The sequence below is a fragment of the Heptranchias perlo genome, chromosome 35, assembly GCF_035084215.1.
Source record: "Heptranchias perlo isolate sHepPer1 chromosome 35, sHepPer1.hap1, whole genome shotgun sequence".
NCBI classification, from domain to species: Eukaryota; Metazoa; Chordata; class Chondrichthyes; order Hexanchiformes; family Hexanchidae; genus Heptranchias; species Heptranchias perlo.
In genome coordinates, this window is record NC_090359.1 from 3,167,407 (window position 1) to 3,193,668 (window position 26,262).

Genomic DNA, 26,262 nt, shown 5'->3' on the forward strand with positions numbered 1-26,262 from the left:
CACCTTTTCAGGCAGTGAGTTCCAGACCCCCACCACCCTCTAGTTGAACAATTTTCTCCTCAGCTTCACCTGACCGATCCATTGATATATTCCTGCACTCTGCAGCTTTCCTCCTTAGTGTCGAACTTACGGCCAATTATTGTATCAACTGCAAAATACTTGAGCATTCCTCCCACATTCAATTCGACATCATTAATATATACCACAAAAAGCAGGGACCTATTACTGAGTACTGCAGAAGCCCACTGGAAACAGCCTTCCAGTCACAAAAACACCCGTCGACCATTACGCTTTGCTTCCTGCCAATGAGCCAATTTTTGATCCAACTTGCCACTTTCCCTTGGATCCCGTGGGTTTTTAATTTTTGAACAGTCTGGCATGTGGGACCTTGTAAAAAACCTTGTTAAAATCATAGAATCGTGGAAACATAGAAAGGTTACAGAACGGAAGTAGGCCATTCAGCCCATCGTTTCTGCACTGGCTCTATGCAGGAGCAATCCAGCTAGTTCCACTCCCCCGCCCGATCCCCGTAGCCCTGGATATTCTTTTCGTTTCAAGAACTTATCCAGTTCCCTTTCGAAGGCCATGATTGAATTTGCATCTACCACTCCCTCGAGCAGTGCATTCCAGATCCTAACCACTCGCTGTGTGTAAAAGTTTTTCCTCATGTCACGTTTGGTTCTTTTGCCAATCACCTTAAACCTATGCCCTCTGGTTCTTGACCCCTCGTCAATGGGAAGAGTTAATGTCTATCTACTCTGTCTCGACCCTTCATGATTTTGAATACCGCTATCAATTCTCCTCTCAACCTTCTCCGTCCCATGGAGAAAAACCCCAGCGTCTCCAGTCTATCCACGTAATATAAGTCCCTCATCCCTGCAATCATTCTAGTAAATCTCCTCTGTGCCCTCCTTAAAGCCTCTATGGCTCTATTTATAAAGCCCAGGAAGCGCTTTCTCAACCAGCTCTGCCACCTTCAACGATTTGTGCACATGTACCCCCAGATCTCTCTGATCCTCTACCCCTTTTAGAATTGTGTCCTCTCGTTTATATTGCCTCTCCTCATTTTTCCTACCGAAATGCATCATCTCCATTTTTCCGTGTTGAGCTTCATCTGCCACGTGTCCGCCGATGCCGCCAGCGTGTCTATATCCTATTGAAGTCTATTACTGTCTTCCTCACTATTCACTACCCTTCCAAGTTTTGTTTCATCTGCAAATTTTGAAATTGTGCCCTGTACTCCTATGTCCAAGTCATTAATATATATCAAGAAAAGCAGTGGTCCCAACACCGACCCCTAGGGAACGCCACTGTACACGTCCCTCCAGTCCGAAAAACAACCGTTCACCACTGCTCTTTGTTTCCTGTCACTTACCCAATTCTCTAACCATGTCGCTATTGCCTCCTTTATTCCTTGGGCCGCAATCTTAATAGCAAGCCTTACATTTGGCACTTTATCAAACGCTTTTTGAAAATCCATATGCACCACCCAACCGCGTTGTCCTCATCGACCCTCTTTGTTCCCTCATCAAAAAACTCTATCAAGTTGGTCAAACACGATTTACCTTTAACAAATCCATGCTTCCCCGAATCAATCCATACTCGTCCAAGTGACTGTTAATTGTTCTGGATTATCGTTTCCAAACGTTTCCACAACACCGAGGTTAAACTGACTGGCCTATAGATGCTGGGTTTATCTTTACACTCTTCTTTGAACAAGGGTGTAACATTTTCAATGCTCTAGTCCTCTGGCACCACTCCCGCATTCTATGAAAGGCCCGCCTGTGGTCGGAGCTGTAATTCCTGTATGGTTCCTGAACGGGTACAAAAGCATCCATTTGTTGCTTAAATTTACAAATGAACTGACCCACACGAATGATGCTGAGGTAAAGAAAAGATCCCGCTGGAAAATTAACCTCTGGTTTCTGGGTTTAATAAACATAACACTTATAACCAAGTAAGCCAGGGAGCCGCGTGCAGGTTAGCGGCTTCAGCTCCTCTTAGTCCAACACCTGACAACTGTCTGTCCCTGTCTGTTGGCCATTCAGACAGTTTTTTCCATGTCTATTTCCCTCCGTCCATGTCTATTTTCTTGTCTATTGCCCTCTCTAATCTCATCCAGCACTACAGCCCTCGAGAACTCTGCGCTCCTCCAATCCTGTCCTCTTGCGCATCCCCGATTTTGATCGCTCCGCCAGTGCCTTTAGTGACTGCTTACTTCACCAATCGGCCTATATCCTACTGAAGCATGTTACTATCCTCCACATTTTTTACTACATTTCCGGGTTTCCTGTCATCTGCAAACTTTGAAATTGTACCCTCTGTACTCAATTTCAGGTAATTAACATATATCAAAAAGAGCAGGGGAATTCTCCCCGGTAACCGGGCCAATATTTATCCCTCAACACATATCATCAAAACAGATTATCTGGTAATTATCATATTGCTGTTTGCGGGACCTATGTTTGCAAATTGGCTGCCGCTAGTGTATGTTACAACAGTGACTACATTTTAAAAGCACTTCATCGGCTGCAAAACATTTTGGGAAGTCCAATGGATGAATGCATGTCCTTTCCTCTCATATTTTATCTGCGAAATCTGAGTCTTAGTTCAAAACACACTTTAATTCTTACTTTGTTCCTAAAATCTTGGATTTAACAGGGATAAATTTAATGAAAGCTGCCGTCTTTCATTTTTAAAATATTGATGACTCGATCTGCTCGAAACGAACTAACCTCCTATGGATAATTGAGCCATTTTATTTGTAATAAAACTTCCTGTCAAATTCCGGGCAAAATGTTGGAGTTTAATTACTGACTTAGCGTGACTCGATATGAATAATGCGAAACCTTTAAAATCAATTGTGAAAGTTTGAAGGAGCAGTGAGGAGAGAGCTTTTATCGTGTTTTAGGGAAATCTGATAGTCATTGTGGTAATTGGTTCAAAAAGAACGCTATGTCTGCATAATACATTTTATCTGAAAATATTGGACCGTTGAGACGTTCTTACTGTGTTTGTGCAGATCACTGTAAGTGATGTAAAAGCAGCTTAATTGTCCCTCCATGGAGTTCCTGGAGTTATAAGTACCATCCCTTGATTATACAGCTTGCATATGTCAGTGCAGTTGTTTAATTGGACACCAGCAGACAGTGCCGCTTCTTGCAAAAATGTATGAAACGTTTATTGAACTGATCTATGCTTTTTACTACCCTCTGCTCGCAGCTATAGGCGTTCCTGGTGAGTGATGATCAGCAGTTATCATTTGGTTGAAACAGAGTTTAACTATATTATTTCTCTGACTGGCTGTCTGATAAAACACCATATTTGTTTCGCTATTTTTTATTCAGGTGACTACTTACTGTTAGCAGGTAAATGAACAGTTCGCCATTACTGCGTGTGCTGATCGAATCTGACCTAGTATTACATTTATTTTATGTCTTTGAAACTCACATTGTACAGCGGGACTTGGGGGTACTGTTTTATAGTGTTTAGAATTGGTTTTCTTGCAGTCACCTCATAGCAGCGGTGACACTTTCAGGTATTGGAGAATTTGAGTTGGATGGGGTAGATGTCTGCAGCATAACCCACAATAGCACAGCACTGGCGGGTCCAATACACGATCCAGAGAGACAGCAAGTTCAAGTTTCACAGCAGCAACGAAAGCAACAACAGCAGTTTGCCACTTCTCCCGACCCCAATAACAGTGGGTATCACTAACGGCACACTCGCCGAGATTGCACCGCGCACAGTCAATCCTAAGACCATTATTAATGTAAAGGCTCCAATCCCAACGATCCTGGATTTGACGTGTCGTGTATAACCGAGAACAGTATATATGAATCCACCATTTCCAGGATAAAATAGAAATTCTACACCCTCGACCAAGAGTTCCTGAAAGAGTCAGATGGAAACAATAATAAAACAGACCGTGTTCTGGGGTAATTTGGACCATGGGTTGGAACTCTGCATCCTCATCCCTCATCTACAATACGTTTATTGACCTGATCTGTGCGTTTCACTGGCCTCCTCCTGGTGAGTGACGATCAGCAGTTACTATTTATTTCAATCACAGTTTAACTGTATTACTGTTTTTGCTGGTTGTCTGATAATTCAGCATATTTATTCTGACACCTCTCTGGATATTTGTTGCTGCGACTTTAAATATTTGAGGGCCTTCAGAAAACCTTATATTTAATTTGGGAATGTGGAATTGTGTCTAATTCTAAGTACCTGACTTTCGGAAGGATGCCATGACCTTGGAAATGGTGCTGAGGCGATTGACCAGAATAATGCCAGGGATGAGGGACTCCAGTTATGTGGAGAGTTTTGCTGGCTCTTGGAAAGAGCAATCCAATTAGTCCCAGTCCCTCGCTCTTTCTCCATAGTCCTGCATTTTTTTCGTTTTCCACTACAAATCCATTTCCCTTTGAAAAGTTAATATTGAATCTGCTTCCACCACGTTTTCAGATCGTAACAACTCGCTGCGTTAAAAAAAAAATCCCCCAATGATTCGCTTGCCAATTGCGTTCTGTCTGCCTCTGCTGGTTTTCGAGCCACCTGCAAGTGGAAGCAGTTTCTCCTTATTTTATCTGTTGAAAACCCTCACAATTTTTAACATCTCTATTAAACCTCACCAAGACCTTGTCTGCTCTAAGGAGAACAATACCGTTGTTATTAACGCGATTTCCTAATCCTGAATTCATTTTTCGTTTTTTAGGTCAACCCAGATAATCGAGATTGCTTCTAGCGATATGGAAACAGGTGCATGGACACCCATTCCTATATCACCAAACATTACCTTAGCCCCACCTACCTTGCAGAGTTAGACAGTGACTCAGTGATAAATCAACACAAGTGAGCATTAACAGTTGTAATGGCGCAGGAGAGAAATAGACAACAGAGCAAGGGTCCGCTCACATCCATTCTGTGCTAAAGAAAAATTAATTCAGATCTAATAGGCGCAATCTTTAAACAAAGAATGATTTCTTATTTGATAGATTGCGACAGCGATTGCATGGTTTGCTTAGAAACTTTCAGCTTGTATCGGCGTGTGAGGAAGATCCCACAACCCTCGTGTGTAAGGTTAGATTGAAAGGTGTCATCATCATCAAAAACAACAACAGCAGCAAAAGCTTGCATTTATATCGCCCCTTTAACGTAGTAAAAAGTCCCAAGGCGCTTCACAAGAGCGATTAACAAACAAAGTTTGACACCGTGACACGTGAAGAGATATTAGGACTGGTGACCGAAAGCTTGGCCGAAGAGGTAGGTTTTAAGGAGCGTCTTAAAGGAGGAGAGAGAGGGAGAGAGGCGGTGCGATTTAGGTAAGGTTTTTGCAGAGCTTTGGATCTAAGAAGCTGACGGCACGGCCGTGTTGGAGCGATTAAAATCGGGGATGCGCAGGAGGCCGGAATTGGAGGACCACAGGGATCTCGGTGGGTTGTCGGGCTGGAGGAGGTGACAGAGATATGGAGGGGGTAAGGCCATGGAGCGATTTAGAAACAAGGGTGAGAATTTTTAAGTTGAAACACTGCCGGACCGGGAGCCAATGTGGATTAGCGAGCACAGGGGGTGATGTGTGAACGGGACTAATTCCGAGTTAGGATACGGGCAGCAGAATTTTGGTTGAGCTCAAGTTTATGGAGAGTGGAAGATGGTAGACCGGCCAGGAAAGCGTTGGTATACTCAAGTTTAGACGTCAGAAAGTAATGGATGATGGTTTCATAAGGGGATGAGCTGAGGCAGGGGCAGAGACGGGAGAGGTTACGAAGGTGGAAGTCGGCGGTATTGGTGATGGCGTGGATATGTTGTTGGAAACTCATCTCAGGGTCAAATAGGACGCCAAGATTGCGAACGGCCTGGTTCAGCCTCAGGCAATGGCCGGGGTGAGGGATGGAGTTAACGGTTCGGGAACGGAATTTGCGACATGGATCAAAGGCAATGGCTTCGGTCTTCCCAATATTTAGTTGGAGCAAATTTTTGCTCATCCATAATATGTATGTTGCACAAGCAGTGTGACAAATCAGAGACCGTGGTGGGGTCGAGAAAGATGGTTGTGAGGTAGAGCTGGGTGTCATCAGCGAAAATGTTGAATCTGACTTTGTGTTTTCAGATGATGTTGCTGAGGGGCAGCATGTAGTTGAGATATAGAACGGGGGCCATGAATATATCCGTAGGGGGCTCCACAGGTAACTGTGTGGGAGCGGGAAGAGAAGCCATTGCAGGAGATTCTCTGGCTGCGAATGGATAGATAAAAATGGAACCAGGCGAGCGCAGTCCTACCTTGCTGGACGACGGAGGTGAGGCATTGGAGGAGGATGGTTTGTTCAACCATGTCAAAGATTGCAGACAGTTCGAGAAGGATGAGGCGGGATAGTTCACCGCGATCACAGTCACACAGGATGTAATTTATGACTTTGAAAAGGGTCCTTTCAATACTGTGGCATGGGTGGAAACCTGATTGGAGAAATTCAATCTTGGAGTTGTGGGAAAGATTGGCACTGATTTGAGAGGTGACAACACGTTCAAGAACTTTGGAGAGGAAAGGTAGGTTAAAGATGCCGCTGTAGTTTACAAAACAGAGGGGTCAAGTATGACCTTTTTGAGGCGGGGCATGATGGCAGCAGCTTTGAAGAGGAGGGGGAGAGTACTTGAGGAGAGGGAACCGTTCACAATATCAGCTAACATGGGGACCAGGAAGGGAAGTTAGGTGTTTAGAAGTTTGGTGGGATTAGTGTCAATCGAGACGATGGTGAGGTAGAGCTGGGTGTCGTCAGCGAATTTATGGAACCTGACGTCGTGTATTCGGACGCTGTCGTCGAGGAGCAGAATGTAGATAAGAAATAGAAGGGAGCCAAGGATAGATCTGTGGGCACTCCACTGGTAAAGGTTCGGAAGCTGGAAGAGAAGCCATTGCAGACGATTCTCTGGCAGCGAATAGAGAGATAAAAATAGAACTAGGTGAGGACAGTCCCATTCTATTCTGTGCACTGGAACACATGGTCACTGCTGAACCATCGAAAGGAAACCCCCAGAACAGTGCCTTTAGGAGCAGCAGGAGATTATCTCAGGAACGTTTCTCCTGATGTACTGCATGCCGCGGATTCTAAAATTTGGACAGGTTTGGAAATCTCTAGGACCGGAGTTTGAAGCATACGGGATCCTGGTCTTCATATATAGCTGCATGGAGTACAAAAGTAAGAAAGTTATCCTTAACCTTTCTAAATCACTGGTTAGGCCGCAGGTGGAGTATTGTGTCCAATTCTGGGCACCACACTTTAGGATGCATGTGAAGGCCTTGGAGAGGGTGCAGAGGAGATTTATCGGAATGGTACAGGGTATGAGTGACTTCAGTTATGTGGAGAAAACAGAAAACCCTGTGATTTTTCTTTCAAAGTGTGGGCACAGGCACGATGGACTGTGCTGTATGATTCTAATAACATGCAGTCACATCCAATACTTCAGCCGCGGTGGAGCCCAATGTAGGTCCTCACGTCTGCGAGTGAATCACCAGAGTCAGGTACCATGGGGAACCATGGGAAAGTGAACATGAAAATTAGTACGATAATATTTGGCGGCGTTTCATAGTATCACAGTATCATACAGCACAGAAGGATGCCATTCGGCCCACCGTGTCTGTGTCGGCTCATTTGTAGAGCTATCCAATTAGTACCATTCCCCTGCTCGTTCCCAAAGCCCTGTAAATGTTTTTCCTTCAAATAGTTATCCATTTCCCTTTTGAAAGTTATTATTAATCTGCTTCCACCGCTCTTTCAGCCAGTGCATTCCAAATCAAAACAGCTCGTTGCGTCAAGAAATGTTTCCTCATGTCGCCTCTGGTTCTTTTGCAGATCACCTTAAATCTGTGTACTCTGGTTACAGACCCTTCTGCCACTGCAAACCGTTTCTCCCACATACTCATTCCAAACCGTTTATGATTTTCAACATTAAATCTCCACATATCCTCATCTGCTCTGAGGAGAACAGCTTGTCCAGTCCTTCTACATAACTTAAGTCCCTCATCCTTGTACCATTCCAGTAAATCTCTTCTGCACCCTTTCTAAGGCCTTGACATCCTTCCTAAAAGCTGGTGCCCCGAATTGGACACAATACTCTCGCTGAGGTCTAACCAATGATTTATAAAAGTTTAGCATAACTTCCTTGCTTTTGCACTCGATGCCTCTATTTGTTAAGCCAAAGATTCCTTGCCTTTCTTAAGAGCTGTGTCAAATTGTCGTGCCACCTTCGAAGGTTTGTGTAAGTACATCCCCAGATCTCTCTGCTCCTGCGCCTTTTAAATTGTGCAATTTAGTTTATATCCAGCTGAGGCTTAACCAGTGAGTTATAAAGATTTATTTCGAATTGTATCCAGAGAGTATTTCTGTAATGACATTGCAGATCGGACTGATGTGAGACGGATGGCCTGTTTGACAGTTGTGTAGAAGTTGCTGATTTATACTGGTGGGCAAGGCAGATCTTTGCCTTTTCGCTCCAGATTATAAGGTGTCAACCTGTCTGTTACCTCCTCCTTGGTAACGTGTTATCTCCACGGGTGTTACTCTTCCCACATCGAGTGGTAGGACTTTCTGGAAAGTAATTTACTACAAAGAATACAGTCGTTCTGGTGCTCGAGAAGAACTACAGGTCTCATTCAATCGTTAACCCACTTCACTCCGTTAAAACCCAAGGCACCTGGGCATCAAAATCAACTGGGGAGCTCCCGGAGGAAACTGTTTGAGATGGTGTCAATTTCTCCAAAACTAAATAATGAATTTTCCGTCCGCTGATGAGATCTTCCAATGCTCGAATTACAGCACAGCATTAAAGCGGACAGAAACTGCCGAACGGCAGGATTAACAACTTCTCCCACAATTGCCACAACTTCTTTTTTGGGTCCGTTTTGGGGGATTAAAAAGTGACCAAAACCGGCCCCTAATGTTTAAAATACAATAGGCATGCATAAATCTTCCTAGAAAGATATCATTAACGCAAACTTAGAAAACAGCGTGTTTTGTTTTATTAGATTGAGTGAAAATAATGTGATATTCGGGGAGACTGGAGAGAAATCTAACAAGCAAAGGATATGTTGCAAGCCGAACGTGTAATGGGAATACTGCAATTGTGAGTTTGATGCCTGTATTTCTTCTTTCATACAGTGAACTTGGTGACGATTTGGATTCTATCCCAGGGCAAGTGCGATCTCTCCAGATGCATCACTATCTACTTGTTGGCCATGTCAGCAGCGGATCTGATGGTGGTTATTACCGAAGTGATATTGAATCGCATTCTTTACTATTACTTCCCAAACTCTTCCCTATACATCACCCCTGTGTGCAGTTTTACTATTGCCCTGCTCTGTGCGGCGAGAGACAGTTCTGTCTGGTTAACTGTCGCGTTCACTTTTGATCGCCTCATTGCTATTTGTTACCAGAAGCTGAAAGCAGAATATTGCATTCCGAAAACGGCATCTTCAGTGATTGTTGCGGTGTGTCTACTGTTCTGTTTGAAGAACATTCCCTGGTATTTTACATTTGACCCTGTCTATATAATTGACAATATACCATGGTTCTGCCAATCAAAGCCCACGTTTTACACGCTCCCTGCTTGGATTGGCTATGATTGGCTTCACCGAATCCTAACCCCATTCTTGCCCTTTTTCTTTATCTTGCTCTTTAATGCTTTGACCGTCAGGCATATTTTAGTGGCCAATAGAGTTCGCAAGGGATTATTCTCCAATCACGGCGGGGCTCAGATCGATCCCGAAACGGAGAACCGAAGAAAATCCATGATTTTACTCTTCACCATATCGGGCAGCTTCACCGTGCTATGGATGCCCTATGTCATTAATTTCTTGTATTACCGAATCACAAATACATATTATTACGCAGGTCCGACTGATCCAGGATATATCCTACAACAGATGGCATATATGTTTCAGCTTTCCAGCTCCTGTACAAACACCTGCATTTATGTGGTAACTCAGACTAAATTCAGAGCCGAATTGAAAAAGATTGTGAAAACTCCCTTTAATCTAACTATTAAGTTACTCAAATAAAGACAACGGAAGTCAATTGAGAATTCACTTACTCCCATTAGTCAGCCCGTGATGTTTTGGCGAGTATCATTCTGTAAATATATAAGTTATCAAGTGCCACGCATTGAATAATTGCTCTGTGATTAGAAGCCCACATTTAATTTTGCCAATCTATCAGTTTCCATCTGATATATCAGTAGCACTACCTTCCCATCGCTAATCATTGCCGAGCTTAAATCATCAGGAATATTATTTATCTCGCCTCTATTTTATCCACATTTGTCACTTGCAGAAACACCAACTTGTGACATTGCATTCGACCAACCGTTGATTCTCTCAGACATTCCCACTGTCTAACATGAACTTAATCTGATCAGTGTTGCTTTTGTTGAGCACATTGTCTCTAATCTCACCTGCACTGACACTAATCAACAAAAACACAGTGCTCTCACGTACATTCTCACTATACTGCTGAAATTCTCTAATAACAGCAGATGTATTTTCACAACCGATCCCAGGCCTCCAGGAGGCTTTTGGTGTCTAGCACGGAAAGAAACCCAGTAAACAACTACCCAAATACACTGTTAATCCCTACAATAAACCTATCACCGTAAGATAATAAGGAAGTCCATGTGATGAGAATGAAAGTACACTGGCGATTCTGGTTCAACGAGATATTTTTCAGGTGGTCAATCATCGAATGAGAGCAACAGCAGCTCTGTACACGATTAGATGTGATTTAATATTGCGTTGCTTCAAGAAACACGAACAGAGTTTGGGATCATTTGGTTACAAAAAACACGACCTTCCCTTAATAAATCCATGCTGACTGTCCTTGATGAATCCCTGCCATTCCAAAGCACGATTAATACTGTCCCTCACACTTCTTTCCAATAATTTGGCCACGAACGAGGTTGGGCTGACTGCCCTCTAATTACTCGGTCTATCTCGTTCTCCCTTATTGAACAACGGTAAAATGTTAGCTGTCCTCCAGTGCTCCGGCATCACGCCCGAAGCCAGAGAGGATTGGGAAATGATGGTCAGAGCCTCCGCTGTATAAGGAACAACAAGGGGATAAAAAGAAAGTGGCAAGAGCTGCAAGAAGGGAATACGAGAAAAAAGTTGCGAGTGATATCAAGGACAACACTAAATGATTTTACAAGCTTATGTCGTGGCGAAGAGTAATGTAGGCTGTATAAGGACAGACTCAGATGATATTGTAATTGGAAATCAGGAAATGGCAGACTTGCTAAATACTTACTGAAAAGAGGATGTGGATGAAGTGCCAGGGATACGAGGAAAACTAAAAATAAATCAAGGGGAGAAACTTATTAGCTTTAACATAAGTAAAAATGAAGTAATGGTGAAATTAATAAGACTAAAGATAGACAAATCTCCAGGAGCTGATGGTTTCCACCCCAATATATTAAAGGATGTCGGTGAGGATATTGTAGATGATCTCGTCATGATATTCCAAAACTCTCTTGATTCGGGAATTATCCCCTTGCATTGTAAAAGGATCAATGCCACTCCATAATTTAAGAAGAGCAGGAGAGATAAAGTAGAAAATTACAGACGTATTAGTCTACGTCTGTTGTGGGGAAGAAAATCAAAAGTGATGTCAGGGCAAGGGAAGAAGCTGTTTAGTTGGTAGCTGAAGAGTGTTTCATTTTCTGGTGAGTGTTTTTTTAAAGCTTAGTTTATTTTCAGTTCAGTTTATCTAATAATCTAATAAATAGAGGCATGGTATAGCAGCTCTGTCCCGTGTAATGCACACCCTGTGCCATGTGGGAGCTCCAGGACACTCTCCGTGCACTGGACAACCACAGGTGCAGGAAGTGTCGTCAGCTTGAGGAGCTCGAGCTCCGCGTTCCGCGTCAGTGCAGTGCAACCGCGAGGCTGAGTTTCGTGGATAGCACGTTTTAGGAGGTGAGCACCCCACAGCTTAAAAGTGTGTAGGCAGAGAGGGAGACTGGGTGACCGCCACAGAAAAGGAGTAACTGGCAGATAGCGGAGGGGGGGGGGGAGAGAGAGAGAATGGGCAGGAGAACAATAGTTAAAGGGGATTCTATAGTTCGGTGAGCAGACAGCCGTTTCTGCGGCCCCAGGCGTGATTCCAGGATGGTATGTTGCCTCCGTGGTGCCAGTTTCAAGGATGTCACTGAGCAGCTATGGAACATCCTGGAGGGGGAGGTTGAACAACCACAGGTCGTGGTCCATATCGGTACCAACGACATAGGTAGAAAGAGGGATGAAGTGCTGCAGGCAGATATCAAGGATATAGGAAAGAGATTAACAAGCAGGACCTCAAAGGTAGTAATCTCCGGATTACTCCCGCTGACATGCGCTAGCGAGCGTACAAATAGGAAGATAGGGAAGATGAATGTGTGGCTGGAGAGATGGTGCAGAGGGAGGGCTTTAGATTCTTGCGGCATTGGGAAAAGTTCTGGGGGAGTTGGGACCTGTACAGGCCGGAGTGGTTGCATCTCAAAGAGCTGTGAGCGATGGTGCTGCGGGAAGGTTCTTTAGTGCTGTGGGGGGTGGGTGGGGGGTTCAATTTATTTGGCAGGGGTGTGGGTAATTTAACAATAGGAGGCCTTCGTGGAGGAGTGAGCTCGTGTCGAGAGTAGACACATCGGTCCTGGGGGGAAAGGAAGGGAATCCAAAGATCGATCTCCCTGGATGACTAACGATATGGAGGTTGCAATCAAACAGAAAAAGGAGGCCTATGACGAATGTAAGGTTCAGAATACATTAGGGAACCAGGCTAAATACAGAAAGTGCAGAGGAGATCTAAAAGTGGGAATAAGAGGGGCAAAGAGAGTTTATGAGAATAGATTATCGGTTAACACCAAAGGGAACCGAAAAGTCGTTTATAAACATATAAACAGTAAAAGAATAATCAAAGGAAGCGTGGGATCGATCAGGGACAAAAAGGAAATCTTCTTCTCGAAGCAGAGGGCATGATTAAAGAAGAGGATGCTGCCATTGTAGCAGTGAAGGTGAAGATAGTAGTGATATTGGATAGCATAAAAATAGATAAAGAGGAGGTACTTAAAAGATTGGCAGTACTCAAAGTAGAAACAACACCCAGTCGAAGTGGCATGCATCCTAGGTTACCGAGCGACGTAAGGATACAAATTGCGGAGGCTCTAGCTACAATCTTCCAATCCTCCTTAGATATAGCATAGTGACGAATGACTCGAGGATTGGAATTGTTACACCGCTGTTCAAAAAAGGGAGAAGGACAAACCGATTAGCCAAACGTCGGTAGTTGGAGAAGTTTTAGAGACAATAATCCGGGACAATTAAAGGCGAATAAATGAAACCCTGCACGGATTTGTTTAAGGAAAACCGTGTTTGACTAACCTGATTGAGTTCTTTGATCAAGTAACGGAGAGGATTGATGAGGGTAGTGCGGTTCATGTTGTGTATATGGACTTTAAAAAGGCATTTGATAAAGAAACAAATAATAAATTTATTAGCAAAATTGAAGTCCATGGGATTAAACGAGCCTTGGCAGAGTAGATATAAAATTGGCTAGGGGACAGAAAGCAGAGATAAGTGGTGAACGGTTGTTTTCAGACTGGAGGGAAATATGCAATGGTGTTCCCCACGTGTTAGTGTCAGGACCACTGCTCTTTTTGATATATGTTAATGACCTGGACTTCGTATAGAAGATATATTTTGAAAGTTTGCTGATGACAGGAAATTCGGAAATGTAGTAAACATTGTGGAGGATAGTAACAGACTTCAGAAGGTCATAGACAGACTGGTGAAATAGGCAGACAAAAGACAGGTGAAATTTAACTCGCACACGTATGAAGTGAGGCATTTTGCATCAGGGATGAGGGTCTTCAGTTATGTGGAGAGATTGGAGAAGCTGGGGTTATTCTCCACTAAACAGAAAAGATTAAGGGGAGATTTGATAGAGGTGTTCAATATCATGAACATTATTGACACAGTAAATAAGGAGAACTGATTCCAATGGCAGAAGGGTCGGTGACGAGAGGACACAGACTTAAGGTGATCGGCTAAAGAGCCAGAGGCAACATGAGGAAACATTATTTTATTGCCTGAAAGTGTGGTGGGAGCAGATTCAATCGTAACTTTAAAAAGTGAATTGCATAAATATTGGTGGCAGAAAATTTACATGACTGTGGGGAAAGAGGACTGATTGGATAGCTCTGACAAAGAGCTGGCTCAGGCACCATGGGCCGAATTGCCTTCTCCTCTACTTTACCTACTATAATACTGTGATAAGTCGCACGGTGCAGAGGCTGAGGGAGGAAAGCAGTGATGCTTTCTCGGTGAGAAACGTGGCATCGTAGTTGGCTGGGTGGAAGAGAATGAGGATGTTAAATAAGTGGTGGGAGGGTTGGAACAAGGTAGCTGTTGAGTTGGCAGAGTCCACAGGGTCAGCACTTGGAGGAGTGAGTGGGACGGGAAGGAGATAGGCTAGATTAGCCCCCAGTGGACGCTTTGGACGGGAAGGTTGGCGAGATTGTAGAATGGGGCATTTGGGCTTGCTGCTCGTAAGGAGGCAGCAACGCGTGCCTCGATGGGTCCTTTGGAGGATGCCAAGAAAGACAAAGAGGGAAGTTGTAGGCTTATCCAAGAGGAAGTCAAGCCTGGGACAATGGCGGGAGAGTAGGATTAATGAGATTGCTGAAGTCTTGGGGTGGGGATTTGGAGCAGCAGAGCACCCGAGAGTAGAGAAAAAAAAGGATGCTTGACGACAGGAGAGAGTGGCTTAGGAGAGGTAAACAAGAAAGTAGGAACAGGGGGCAAAGAGGTGGAAACAGAAGTGATGGGTTAGGGCCCGGATTGGCAGCCAAAACGTGCACGTGAATGGACAAAGGGAAACTCAAATTACACAGGCATATTTATATAGCAAGATTAGGATAGATTTTTCCAGATAATAAACCGGAAATAGATAGAAGACAATAGGAGGGGGTCCAAAGTTTAAGTCAGAGGTCCCGTGGTGCGACAAAGTTGAACTAGAGGGGGTGGAGTCAGCCTGGAGCATCAACTGATGTCCACGTTCGCAGAAAGGTGTGGGGGGCAAGTGAGCCCAGAATCTATTTGAAGGGTAGTGTATTGGAGGACGCGCTGCTGGAGGTATATCTGTGGGAATGTATGTCAGGAGGTGCGCAGAATCAATCGAGCGGCTATGGCCCAGGTGAGTGAATTTCTGAACAAGAACCAGGAATCTAACAAATTGAAGCTGAAAAACCAGTAGGACCGGTAGGACAGTCATACGTTGTAAGCTCAGCGGGTAACAGCAGCGGTGAGGGATGGGTTTCAAGCTGGACAAAGTTACTTTAAAACTTAAGCAAATGAATAGCAGATCGGAATCCAGGCAACTGACCGTTACAGTGCAGTCCAGTACAGTCAAGTGGAGCAGCTTAGACTTGAAGTAGAGGAAGGTCCATGAATTTGTAAGCCAAATTTGAGCAAAGATCCGGTGCTCACTGATGAAAACAAAGAGCAGATGCGGTGGAGAGGTGGGCAGTTGGCTCAGGTAACTTTAGACTTGTGGCTTGAACTTGCAGTTAGGGCCAAAATGCTCACACTATTCGAGCCAAGGGAACTGAAACAGTGGTAGAGAGGAGATTGCTGGATAAAGTGCACAGAATGGTAAAGATGCCCATGGATAGTGTTGCACAGCAAAGAAGTTCCCTAGGGAGCTGACAGCCTAGGAGCCATTTTAAGAGTGCCGTCTTTAAATTTAAATAAGGTGAACTTCGAAGGGATTTCTCGGGTGATGGAGTATAAAAGCAGGGAAGTCATGCTACAACTGTACAGGGTGCTGGTGAGACTATACCTGGAGTACTGCGTACTGTTCTGGTGCCCTTATTTAAGGAAGGACATACTTGCATTGGAGGCAGTTCGAATAAAGTTCACTAAGTTGATTGCGGGTATGGAAGGGTTATCTTATGAGGAAAGATTGAACAGGTTGAGTCTATTCTCATTGTAATTTAGAAGAATGAAAGGAGATCTAATTGAAACACACAAGATTCTGAAGGGACTCGACAGGGCAGATGCTGAGAGTGTATTACCCCTTATGGGGGAATCTAAAACTAGTGGACATAGTCTCAGAATAAGGGGTCGCCTGTTTAAGACGGAAATGAGGAGGAATTTCTTCTCCCAGAGAGTCGTGAATCTTTGGAATTCTTTACCACAAAAAGCTGTAGAGGCTGAGCCATTGAATAAATTCAAGACTGAGTTAGACAAGTTTTTGATCAGCAAGGGAGTCAAAGGATATGGGGAAGTGGAGTTGAGGTAAAAATCAGATCAGCCATGATTTCATTAAATGGCGTAGCAGGCAGGAGGGGCCGAATGGCCTACTCCTGCTCCTAACTGTTATGGTCTTATGGATATAAATAAATTGTCCATAGTAAACTGGGCTGAGTTGTTAATGGATATCCCTACAGATTAAAGTAGGAAGCATTCAAAGGATTATTTGATTCAATACAAAACCAATCCATACCTCTAAAATGCAAAACCTTTACTTCTATAGTTAAACAACCATGGCCAACGAATGAATTAAGAGACAGCATCGACCTAAAAGAAAATGTTTACACAATTATTAGAAAAGTGGAAATCCAGTGGACTGAGAGAGCTATAAAAAGCCTCAAAATAATGCAAATAAATTAATAATAGATGCGTGAAGCTTTTAGAAACGGCAATCCGGGACAAAATGAAGGCTTTATGAAAGAAACTTGCATGGGAAATCAAAGCTCAGAGCAAATATTTTTAGAAATATATTAAGAAAAAGAGAGTGATAGGAGGCAACTTGGTCTCAAGAAAGGCAGATACAGTCGAGACCATAATAGATAATAAGGAAATGACAAAATACTTAAATGAATAACTTTTATATGTTTTCATAGTGGAAGAAGAGGACAAAATACCAGTGGTACAAGGGAACCTAAATATAAGTCAAGTGGAGCAATGTACTGGATTTAGTATGGTAAACAATGATACTGGAGAAAATAATGGAACTTAAGTGGAACATTCGCCAGAACCTGATTATTTCCACCTCAGAGTACTAAAGAGAATAGGCGAGGAAATTGCATATGCGTTCATAATACATTTATACAGCTCTGCAGATTCTGAGATTGTACTTTTCATTTGGAAAATTCCAAACGTCACTCCATTATCAAAGAAAACAGGGAACGAGGAACCAGCAAACTACGGACCTTCCAGTTTAACATTAGTTGAAGGGAAGTTACTGCAATCTATCAAAAGGAACAGAGTGACTGATCATTTGGTCAGTTGGAATTGATCACAGCGTCAGCATGGATTTGGGAATAGTAGACATGTCTTGATTAATCGAGTTGAATTTTTATGAGGAACGTTATTTTCCTGAATAGGGCAGTGTCCAATGATGTTGCACTTACAGAAGGTATTCGATAAGTCTCCACACAAGAGATTATTGACAAAACCTAAAGTGCATTGAATTGGAGGCAAGCATGTGACATGGGTTCATAATTGGTTCGAAGGTCGGAGACGGAGCGTAGGGATAAATGGAGACTAGAGCAGTTGGGGTTGTTCTCCATACAATCGAGAAGGTTAATGGGAGATTTAATGGAGGTGTTCAAAAACATGAAATGTTTTGATAGCGCAAATCAGGAGAAACTGTTTCCAGAGGCAGGAGGATTGGTAACCAGAGGACACAGGTTTACGGTAATTGGCAAAAGAACGAGAGGCGAGGTGAGGAGAAGTTTTGTTTCAGAGCTAGTTGTAATAATTTGGAATGTACTGCCTGAAATGTTGGTGGAAGCAGATTCAATAATAACGTTCAAAAGAGAATTGGATAAATACATGAAGGGATACATTTGCATGGTTATGGGGAAAGGGCAGGGTAGTGAGACTAATTGCAAAGCTCCACAAATAGCCGGCACAGACACGATGACCGAAATGCCTCCTTCTGTGCTGTACCATTCGATGATGCTATGATTCTTTGAATTTATTCTGATTGGCAGAATGTGACAAATGGCGTTGAACGAAGGAATAGAGAGTTTTATATCCAAATTTTTATATAACACTAAGTTATCATCTGCAAACTTTGATATGTTACACTCGGTCCCCTCCTCCAAATCGTTAATAAAGATTGTAAAGAGTTGGTGACCCAGCACCGACCCCTGCGGAACACCACAGGCTACTGGTTGTCAGTCCGAGAATGAAACATTTTTCCCAACTCTCTGCTTCCTGTTAGATAACAAATCCTCCACCCATGCCCGAATGTTACCCCCAATCCAGTGATTCTTTATCTTGAGCAATTACCTTTTATGCGGCACCTCGTCGAATGCCTTCTGGAAGTCTAAATACACTACGTCCATCGGTTCCCCTTTATCCACCCTATACGTTATGTCCTCAATGAAGTCAAGCAATTTGTCAGAAATGACTTCCCCTTCGTAAAGCCATGCTGACTTTGTCCTATTAGACTATGTTTATCCAAATGTTCCGCTACTGTCTCCTTAATAATTGACTCCAAAATTTTACCCACCACAGATGTTTGGCTAACTGGTCTATAATTTACAGCCTTCTGCCTTCTATCCTTTTTTAAATAAGGGTGTTACATTAGCAGTTTTCCAATCTGCGTGGACCATTGCCGAGTCCAGAGAATTTTGGAAAATTATTACCAAAGCATCCACAATCCCGACTGCCACTTCCCTCAAGACCCTAGGATGTAAGCCATCAGGTCCAGGGGATTTATTCGCCTTGAGTTCCATTAATTTACTGAGTACAAATTCCTTAGTGATTTTAATCGTATTTAGCTCCTCACCCCTAGCGCCCCCTATTTGTCTAGTGTTCGGATATTCTTAGTGTCGTCTACCATAAAGGCTGAAACAAAATATTTGTTCAGCATTTTTGCCATCTCCATGTTTCCCACCATTAAATTCCTGGTCTCATCCTCTAAGGGACCTACGTTTGCCTTAGCCACCCTTTTACTTTTTATATAACTGTCGAAACTCTTGCTATCTGTTTTTATATTTTTTGCTAATTTATTTTCATAATCTATCTTCCCTTTCTTAATCAATCCTTTAGTTACTTTTTGCTGTCTTTTGAAGACTTCCCAATCTTCTATTCTCCCACTAAGTTTGGCTACCTTATATGTCCTTGTTTTTATTCGGATACTATCCTTAATTTCTTTACTGAGCCACGGATGGCTGTCATTTCTTTTGCACCCTTTTTTCCTCAGTGGAATATATTTGTTTTGAAAGTTGTAAAATAACTCCTTAAATGAACACCACTGCTCATGTACCGTCTTACCCTTTAATCTGTTTTCCCAGTCCACTTTAATCAATTCCGCCCTCATACCATCATAGTCTCCTTTATTTAAGCTCAGTTCGCTTGTTTGAGAACCAACCTTCTCACCCTCTAATTGTATATGGAATGTAACCATGTTATGGTCACTCATTCCAAGGGGATCCTTAACTGGGACATTACACAGGACCAGGTCCAAGGTTGCTTGCCCCCTTGTAGGATCCGTTACATACTCCTCAAGAAATCCATCCCGAATACACTCAATAAACTCTTCCTCAAGGCTGCCATGCCCAATTTGATTTGTCCAGTTAATATGATAGTTAAAATCCCCCATAATTATAGCTGTTCCCTTATTACATGCCCCGACTACTTCCTGATTAATACTTCTTCCAGCAGAGTTGCATCTATTAAGAGATCTATATACTACGCCCACTCGTGTTTTTTCCCCTTATTATTCCTTATCTCTCCCCAAACTGTTTCATTATCTTGATCCTTTGTCCCAATATAATTTCTCTGTATTACAGTGATTCCTTCCTTTATTAACATAGCCACCCCACCTCCCCTTCCTTCCTGCCTGTCCTTCCTGATTGTTTAATAAACTGGCGTATTTAATTCCCAGTCGTTGTCACCCTGCAATCACGTGCAGTTTATGCAATCTTTCCTCATAACTGAACCATTGGAACCCGATTCACATTCGGATGAATCAGCGCTGCATTCCTTCCAAGGCCAATTTCAGCTTTCTCAGTTGTGGTGTCCAGAACAGTACACAGTACTGCAGAGGTGGTCCAACCAAGGTTTTGTATTGCGACAGCAAAGCTTCATCCTCTTTGTATTCTAGCCGCTAGTTATAAAAACTAACATTCCTTTAAACGTTTTGATATGTTTTTACCTAACCACTACATTTTAGTGAGCTGTGTTCATGGACTCCTCAATCTCTTTGGACCTTCACTGTTCCTAGCTTCTCACCATTCAAAAACATCTCAGATCTATCCGTTTTTTAGTCCAAAATGGATGATCTCACATTTCCGTGCGTTGAGATCCACCTGCCACAATTTTGGCCACTCACTTAATCTATAAACGTCTCTTTGTAATTTTATGCTCGCATCTTCAGTACTTACGATGCAACATAGCTTTGTGTCATCAGAAAACTTGGATATATGGCTCTATATTACGTTATCTAAATCATTAATAAACATTGTGAATAGTTCATACCTGAACACATAATCTTTTGAGATACTACTGTTCGAATACATACCAATTAGAGTTCATTCCCATTATCCCAACTCTGCTGCTTCTACCGCTTAAACAACCTCCTAATCAGGTCAATAACTTGCCTTCAATTGCATGAGGTTCAATTTTATTTAACAATCTGCCCTATTGAACTCTAAGGAATGCCTTCTTAAATTCCATATAAGCTACATTCATCGACTTTCAGCTGTCAACTACTGTAATTACTTCCTCAAAAATTCAAATAGGTTCGTTCCACATGATCTATCCTTTACAAATCCATGTTGGCTCTCTCTAATCAGGTCAAATTTCTCAAAGAACTCAGTCACACTGGCCTTAATTATAGATTCCAATAACTTCCCCACAACCGATGTTAGATTAACAGGTCTATAATTTCCTGTTTTTTCTCACTCACCTTTCTTAAATAATGGAGTTACATTTGGAATTCTTCAATCTGAACGGACAATTCCTGAATTGAGAGCGCTTTGGAAGATTATAGCGAAAGCATCTTCTATTTTCCTCACATTCCTTCCTTTAAAATCCTGGTGTAAAAACAACACACCCGAGGGAATTGTCCGTACTTTAGTGCCTATGGGCTGGATGTTGCTGTGAAAGGTAAACGAAAGGAACTAGCCGTTCATTAGAATTGCATTTGTCCATAGATTTTCTATGAGCTTTCACACGGCAAGTTCATGAAAATTAGAAAGCCATAAAACACAGTGCCCTCTGCAGGGCATCTGGGACCTGCGTGAACGGGGCAATCAGCTTTGCACTTCCTTTGCAAATCAAATTGAAGCATTGTTAATAACTGAGCAGTCAGAACCAGGAAGTATAAGTTAGAATAGTGAATTCAATGTTAAATCAGGCAAAGAAAGCAAAATCAAGAGACCGCAAAACGTTTGTATTATGAGACAGATATAAATGAGGCAATAAGAAAAAATGAAAAATTATTCATTTAATTATTGTTCTAACGTCCAACAATAATTAAAATCTGAAGTAAATATACTCCACACTTTTTAAAGATATTTTTCAGTGCCAGAGAGGTTGTTTGGCAGTAATTGAGACATAGCACGGCGTTAAAACGATACTTAGACTTGAAATGACTTGACTTCATTTTTGTTGGCGAGTTTAGTTTGTAGCTGCGACCTCAGTATAGGAACTTCACGTGGTTCAATATATTTGAACGGGGAGCCAACCGGCGAGAAACCGTTTGGCGCAGAATCACATTTTGGAGAGGAACTTCTGGATTTGCGCTGTTAGCTGCGCAAGCGCACTCGCAAGCAGTCGTTTTCTGATTTGCACATAAATAATGGTGGGCCCTGTGAGCCTCAGTGACATGTTAATAACAAAATCAGGCCCATTATTTTTTCGAATGCTGTTTTCTTGCTTATGTGAGCTTTAGTGAGTTCCAGTCTTTGATTCATTATTTATTTCCCTGGAATGTCAGGAAGATTATCCTCGTCCTCTACTGTGAAGGCTGACACAAAGTAATTATTCAACAAGTCTGCCATTTCGTTACTTTCATTTCTTTTTCGTCTCATCTAATTAATTTGACCATCATTGCGAGGGGATATTTCACTCCATTCCTTAACTCCTCTCTGAATTTCCTTTGGGTCACTGCATAAATAAAAGTGTTCGTGCAGCAACTCAGGAGCTGGAGCATGAATCCGATTTCTATTACAAATGTTCGCAGTGGTACAGCATATCCCAAATAATCCAATCGTCTCAGCATCGAACACACCATGAACACCACCCATAACAGGATGAAATTCCCCGATATAACAAACAGTACAACGATGGATTTCCTTCGGTTCTCCATCTCTGGGTCACTGGAACTCTCCCCACTGCTCGGACCTCGGATTCTCCTGCGGGCTCTGCTGGCCACTAAAATGTGTCTGACCGTTAATACATTTAACAGTACAATCAAAAGAAATGGAATAAATGGCGTTAACAAATAATGCATTAATTCAATGACCGCCCAGACCAGCGAACGAGCGACACCAAGTGACACAGTGCAAAACCAGGGACTATTAGAAAGCAAATATTCACTTCCATACAGAAAATACCAGAAAATGTTCTTCAACCCGCTCAGCACAGTGACTGTTCCGAGAACCACAGCCGCCGTCTTCTCGGTGCAATATTTAGTTTTCAGCTTCTGGCAGCAAATGGCCACAAATCGATCAAAGGTGAAAGTGACGGTGAACCAAACAGAACAGTCTGTGGCTGCATAAAGGAGGACGGCGTGGATATTACACACTCTAATGGCCCACAGAAAACTAAACTGCTCCCGATAAACAATTGGAATCTGCCTTAACATCAGGTCGACTATAACGACCAGTAGATCACCTGATGCCATGGACAGTAGGTTGCGAGTGACACATTTGGAGAGACCGCACTTTCCCCGAGACAGGATCACAATCGTCACCACGTTAACTGTAAGCAAGACGAACATAGGATAAAGGATTCTTCAGACTCGTCGGGAAAAAAAACATATTTGATGCATTTCCAGTGAAATAACGGAGCAGTTTAAAAACAGGGACACTAATGTTCTTCATAATAACCTGAATTGCGCCCAGAGATTTGAAGCATGGCTTTGCGTCCAGTGATGGAATCGGATTATTTTAGCTGTGACAGGGCATCCTGGATATAGGCTTTGTAAACAGAGCAATGAATAAGGAAATAAATGAAGCGACGGGACGAAATTAATTATAGTGAAAAACAGAAACTGAGTTTAGAATGAATAAAAAAGCAACCAATCGGAAAGTGAAAGATTGACATGCACCTGAGCCAGCGGAAAAGATGGGACTTTTGCGGGATTGAATTGCAGCGTGTGTGAGTTAGTTGTTGGAGTGATACAAAAGACTTTAATATCCCGAGGTGGGGGCGTGATTGAACAGCCCTGGGAGGAAGAGGAATGTTCGAATCGGTGACGCCCTTTGAATGGAATCGTGAGCTAACACCACCCATAGTCTGTGCTCATACGTTGACTGTGGTCACATGTTCAAGGCATTAAGAGCATCTGAACAATGGCACAAATCAAACCCTCTCATCCAATGTTTGTAATGTACAGAAGAGATAGGAATATAGGAACATAAGAACTGTTGGATGAAAAAAGACCAAGGTCCATCAAGTTCGCCTTCTGCCTTCCTGGTAGTCGCATGACACAAGGATAATGGAGTTGGTGACTAATCATATCAATTAATCTCTATCAGTTAAACTACAACAGACCCAGACATAAGATGAGGAAAGCCCCAGTGTTGAAAACTTTTGGGATCAAAACTCACCATTTCCCTCCCAACCACGTTAAACTTACCGTATGTCATGTCTCATATTACTGTACCCAAAATGTTATTTTCTGGAAGAAATCTAACTAATTTACGTTTGAATGAATCAATACTAAATGCTTCCACCGTCTCGCTAAGGAGTCTGTTCCATAGATTGGCCACTCAAACATAGAAATATTGTTCTGCACTTTTGAACACCCACCCGCCACCCCGCTACCCGCCCACCTTCATTTGCAGGCTGCGCTGTCTGGTTCTACTGTTCTGGACAAGGTGAAACAGAAACAGCCTGTCGTGGTCCACATTATCTAGCCTAGAGATAATTATTCCACTTTTCTGCTCCTGGTCTAAAATATAATATTTTTCAATTCCTGTTTTTTTTATATATTAGAAGCGAGGCCCAATCTGTTACTTTGCTCCCTGATCTCCAAAGGCCAATCATTGGATGAAGGGAGTTACAGTCACGCTAAGCTCCATGCTCGGTACTTGGATATTCAGGGTCATGTGTAATGCTCCACATCAAAAATACAAAGGTAGAATATGATAAAATAATGTAGTTAGTTTTGCAGGCAAATTTTCTAATTACATTACAGGTGGCACTTTTACTTTAAATAGTGGAATGATAATAACTGGCAATCTAATATACCAACCTGCGATTTCAAATTGATCTGAATTCTAGTCAAATAACGTTAATCTTTTCTTGTCCTTCGGTTTTGTGAATTCAATAAGCTTCCAACTCACATAGGGAATAAGACTCGATAAAAATATCGAGTAAGTTCACTATCAGAACACGCCCCTTACAATGATTACGGCTCCCGATCAGAGACGAAGAACTGAACCAGCGAGGCACGGGATTAGATTATTAATACAGATTAATTATGAGAAATAAAACCATTAAATAATCGGAATAAAAATAAGCAGTAGTTCACTTAACCATTCTAAATTAAACATTCAGAAACACTGAGACCATCGTAGAACATGAAGTGGTGTAAAGCGAGAGAGTTGAACAAGATTGGATCATCAATGCATTTATCATTTAGCTGGTAGGACTGATTTGTACAACTAAATATATCTCCCCGAAATTGCAGACCGTGTGAGTTCAGAAAACGTTTCTCAAATGATTCTCGGAAATACAGCAGAATGCACACTTTTAATTAAGAACATGATCTCGTCATATGGCCTGTGCTGTATTCTGAAAGAAAATCGAGACTTTAATAAGATCGCCTGAAATGGTACTAATCACGAACATTAAAGACACGCTTTTCATCGAACTGACACCAATGAATGGGAATTCACATCAGTGGACCATGAGCCATTATCAAACACACACAAGAGCGATGAAAAGTAAGAAAGAAAGAAATTCATTTTGATAGCGACTTTCCTAATCTTAGGACGTTACAAAGTGCTTAACAACCAATGAAGTTTGCAGTGTAGTCACTGTTGTAATGTAGGGAGAGTAGTAAAATTAAGTGCTGGACAGGAGGACTAAGATGCCACCTACCGATAAACTCGGCTTCCTGAAGTACCAGGTGCGGTTAATAACTTACCCGGGACACCGAACGCAGCCAGGATGGGGTAGTAAATCTTTTGTATGTCATTAATTGCCCATAGAATCTGTAGCTTGATCATAAAACTAAGAGGCATTATTTCCCCTTCGGTAAGAAGCGATGATTCGATGGTTGGTCCTGATTCTTGGAGCAATTCTCCGATTGACACATTGAGTGGTTTTTCCTTAATTATAGCAGAGAGAATCCAACCGGTCAGAAAATCAGGTCCCGTGCTAATTAGGCTTAATTACAGTCACTGAACGAACAGATGAAGTCAACAACTCTCACTCCAAGATCTCGAACAAGAACTGTGGAATTTTCATTCAGATAAAACCCTGGAGACCAGGTTAAAAGCTGCACCTTCATACACGCATACAAGTACCACAATAAGTTGTATTAGCGACAATTAGTGTGGGAGTGGGATTGGGTCTGAGACAGAATATGGGCAGCAGAGTATGGTCAGAATTTCATGGATGGTGGAGGATGTGAAGCCGATCAGAAAAGCATTGGAATAGTCGATTATGGAGATGAAAATGAAAAAAAAAATACCGATACGGTAGCATTGTGGGTATATCACTGGACGAGTAATCAAGAGGCCTTGATGAATAATCCGGAGACATAACTTCAAATTACGCCATGGCAGCTGGGGAATTTAAATTCTGTTAATTAATTAAATCTGGAATAAAAAAATTAGAAACATAGAAAATTTACTGCACAGAAGGTGACCATTCGGCCCATCCTGTCCGCGTCGTCTGAGAAACGAGCCAACCAGCCTAATCCCACTTTCCCACATTTGGACAGTAGCCCAACAGGTCACGGCTCTTCAGGTGCACATCCAGGTATTTTGAAATGAGTTGAGGGTTTCTGCCTCTATCTTCCTGTCAGGCAGTAAGTTCCAGAC

The 26,262-nt window shown here is 42.4% G+C and overlaps 1 protein-coding gene across 1 annotated transcript; it reads left to right on the top strand.

Annotated features, from left to right (window-relative positions):
* Positions 1–3,167: 3,167 nt before the first annotated feature.
* Positions 3,168–10,054, top strand: LOC137301975 (probable G-protein coupled receptor 139). The gene is made up of 2 exons (XM_067971691.1): positions 3,168–3,237; positions 9,156–10,054. The coding sequence occupies exons 1-2, from the start codon at positions 3,168–3,170 to the stop codon at positions 10,052–10,054; spliced, it is 969 nt and encodes a 322-aa protein (XP_067827792.1).
* The last annotated feature ends 16,208 nt before the right edge of the window (positions 10,055–26,262 follow it).